This window comes from Protopterus annectens, chromosome 13.part0 (assembly GCF_019279795.1).
Source record: "Protopterus annectens isolate FY-2018-M chromosome 13.part0, PAN1.0, whole genome shotgun sequence".
In the NCBI taxonomy this organism is placed as follows: Eukaryota; Metazoa; Chordata; order Ceratodontiformes; family Protopteridae; genus Protopterus; species Protopterus annectens.
In genome coordinates, this window is record NC_056747.1 from 123,231,336 (window position 1) to 123,234,910 (window position 3,575).

Below are 3,575 nucleotides of genomic sequence, written 5' to 3' on the forward strand. Positions count from 1 at the left end.
AAACTACAACCATGTGCTTTAAAACTTGTAAATGATATGACCCTTGCTTATTACTTTTATGACACTGAGAACTCCAATCCCATTAAGCACATAGGCTGTAACCCTGTAGTAATGGCTTTCACTGCACGACTAATCTCATGTCACTGACTGGTTTCTGAAACTCATGAGTAATAAAAACACTCTAGACAGAAAATATTTAACTTCAGTCACATATCTCTCTTCAAGAAAATGAAAGACAATTTTTATTGGATTCCTGTCTTCAGATTTCCAGATAACGTATCTGCAATATATATTGACAAAAAGTATGTTTACTTTCAGAATTATTTATTATATTAATCTAGGCTGTGCATTAGCTCTGTCTTTATTTTTCACAATAGCTAAGGAACAGAAAATTTCAAACTAATAATTTGGTGTTCACTGTGCTACTGATTCAGTTACAGTAATTTCAAATTCAAAAAGTTTATCACATTGAGTTAGTAAATTATGATTCATGTCACTTCAGGGACAAAGAGGGTGCTTTCTCTAGTTTCTACGGAGGGAGGAGTCAAACAGAGAGAGAGCGAGACAGAGACAGAGAGCATGCTTTTCAAGGGGCAGAGCTTTACAAATGTGTGCTCACAATGCAGATGTCTAAAGCTTCCAAGCGTGTTTTTTCTTTTAATGAAACGGGACAATGGAATGAAGAAATCTTCTGAGTTTACTCAGTACTAATCCAGATATCTGGGAAGAAACTTAAGAATTTCTTTTTCTATGACTAATTAAGCCACAGAGCCTAACAAGACTGCAACAGCTAAAACGCACTTTCAAAAGCAAAGTTTCTTCTTCTCCTTCAGTGTGGCTTTTTCTGAAATTGAAAACCGAACTGTAAGATCTGGGAAAAATGAATCTATAAGAAAAGCAACATACTTGTTTCAAAGGAGGAAAAAGATAAGCCAAAAACTGGCATGCTGTAGACATTTCCCTTCAGGTTGGTGCTTCTATTGACCTCTGTGACACCACCAGGCAGCAGTGGGAAAGTCAACTGTTATTATCTGTGGGAGCATGAATATTTCCAACAATACTAATTCCAGTGATGGAGACTCCTCACTTGTTGTTCCACTGGTTATGTTCTTGGCAGGAGTAATTGGGAACTCTATAGCCATTGTTGTGCTCTGCAAGTCCAAAAAAGAGCGAAAAGAGTCTGCATTTTATACATTGATTTGTGGGTTAGCAGTCACTGATCTCCTTGGAACATGTATGGCCAGTCCAGTAGTGCTTGTCAATTATCTTAGCGATAACATTTTCGAATCGGGTCTTTGTCAGTTCCATTCCTTCATATTGCTTTTCTTTGGTGTTGCAGGACTTTGTATCATCTGTGCTATGTCTGTGGAGAGGTACCTGTCCATCAGCCAGCCGTACTTGTACCAGAAATATATAAGCCGTAAGGTGGCAGGGTGGACACTATTTTCAATCTACATTGGAAGTGTACTGCTATGTGCCTTGCCGTCCATGGGCATGAGCAAAAGTGTGATACAATTACCCAAAACCTGGTGTTTCATTGACTGGAAATCAAATGAAACTTTACATGCAGCATATTCTTTCCTGTATGCAGGGATCAGCTCTGTCTTGATTATGGGGACTGTTGTGTGCAACATAATGGTGTGTGCTACACTGGCATTCATGTATAGGGGTTCAAGAAGCCGTCTGATATATACGGCCAGCAGGGATCGATTTACAGCCTTGGCATCCAATATTACCCAGGTGGAAATACAGATGATTTTACTTCTTATTGTGACATCTGTGGTGGTCCTGATCTGTTCCATACCTCTCGTGGTATGTATTCCTCCCTTTTGTAAAATGTCTGCAGAACATGGTTTTATAAAACTAAAAAAAAGAATAGCTTGTATAATCACTGTAACTGGCCAGTCCTGTCCTAGCGATGTTTGAACAATGTTGGAACATTAGGTTATTCCTTCACTTTACTGTATGTGTCATTAGCATTAAATCAGTGAATGCAGACTTTACCTGCATCCTTAGAGGTATGAACACTAGCACCTGACTGTGACATGCAACAATATACAAAGAGTATCAGCATAGTCATTCCTGCGTTAATAAGAGTAGGTTTGGTGACATTAGGAAGATGTTATTGCTTGAAACTTATTGGTAATCTATTATTTAACTTATACATTTTGTTGACATTACAACCCCACTGGAAACAAAATCACATTTTCAGTGGCAGATGTAGAAAAAATATTTAGATCAAAGTAAATGCTAAATACCTTAATACTTTGGAATACTGAGTCAAGGGAGTTGTCTGTATAATAGTCAAGGCTCAATAGTACATATAAAACTGCATGTATCAGGAACAATGCATTCGATACAGGACCATTCTTGTGAGGCACAGCTACAACACTCTTGTCTCAAGAAAATGGTGACTTGTCAAGGCAGCATATTTATAGGCCGAGAGTCCCAAATGGCAAAGGAAGAATAGGTTTTAGCTCTTGTTCTATAAGGCCCTTAAGTTCTAAAGCTGAAGTATTCTTACAGGACCAGACTGCTGCTTCTACAGAAGTGTCTGATGTAGTGCACCTACAGGACCCCAAAAAGAGTGAATTTGACAGCTCAGGGAATTAAATGACTTTCCTGCTGAGTGAAACACTGAGACTAAGAAGTGACTTGTAAAGTGTGTGTGTGTGTGTGTGTGTGTGTGTGTGTGTGTGTGTGTGTGTGTGTGTGTACGTGTATAAACACACAATACATATAATACATGTAGTGAGAGAGAAAAACAGACACATGCAGACAAACACACACACACAACAGCAACCCAATCACTCGCACAAATGTGTGCTACTTTGCCAGTACATGTGATTGAGTGTTCATCTGTGAATGCTGGCAACCTGTGCTACATGTTTGTTTCATGTCTTCATGTGTCTATATATGTATACTTATCTGTGTACATACACATGCATGTCTGTGTTATGAGACAGATCAGTAGCTGCATTCCTCACTAAAACTGCAGTGCGAGTAACAGCTCTACGCATTTCTTCTATAACATCTATGAACCCACTTTCTAAACTAGAAACATTTGCTGTGCTGCAAATCACAAATGCCAAATAAAACTGAGTTAGTATGAATTACCTTTAAGCTACCAGTTTCTTCTGCCCTTAGTTAAGTGGGGACTTTTTAACCAGTTTCACATTTTTTAATGTTTTATTATATGCAGAACAAACATGCTGAGCTATGCTGTCCAGGGACAGGGGCCCAGGGCCATACACACAGATAGTAATGCAGCAAGACTAGAATCGTGCTTACAGAAATCATTAATGTCTTATCCTGAACCACCATGTGTGATAGACAAATGCTGCTATTTAAGTGTTTTAAATTGCTGGCTAAGTTAAGCATAAAATCAAGTATGCTTCAGAGAGAAGTCTTTGGACAGTAACTTACTGCACAGGCAAGCTGTCATAAACCAGTTTTTAGTCAAGTTGAAAAAATATGCAAGTTCTCAACAAAACCTGTACTCTGATCTATAAGCGACAATACACATCCTTGTATTGTGTAATGTGTGCTGACAGCATATTCAGCTTATAAAGGCC

The 3,575-nt window shown here is 38.5% G+C and overlaps 1 protein-coding gene across 1 annotated transcript in view; it reads left to right on the forward strand.

Annotated features, from left to right (window-relative positions):
• Positions 1-318: 318 nt before the first annotated feature.
• Positions 319-3,575, forward strand: part of LOC122817643 (prostaglandin E2 receptor EP4 subtype-like) — a 45,463-nt gene continuing 42,206 nt past the window's right edge. Inside the window, exon 1 of the mRNA XM_044090702.1 lies at positions 319-1,812. Within this exon, the coding sequence (XP_043946637.1) occupies positions 1,042-1,812 (771 nt within the window). The 5' untranslated portion in view covers positions 319-1,041. The remainder of the gene's footprint in view (positions 1,813-3,575) is intronic.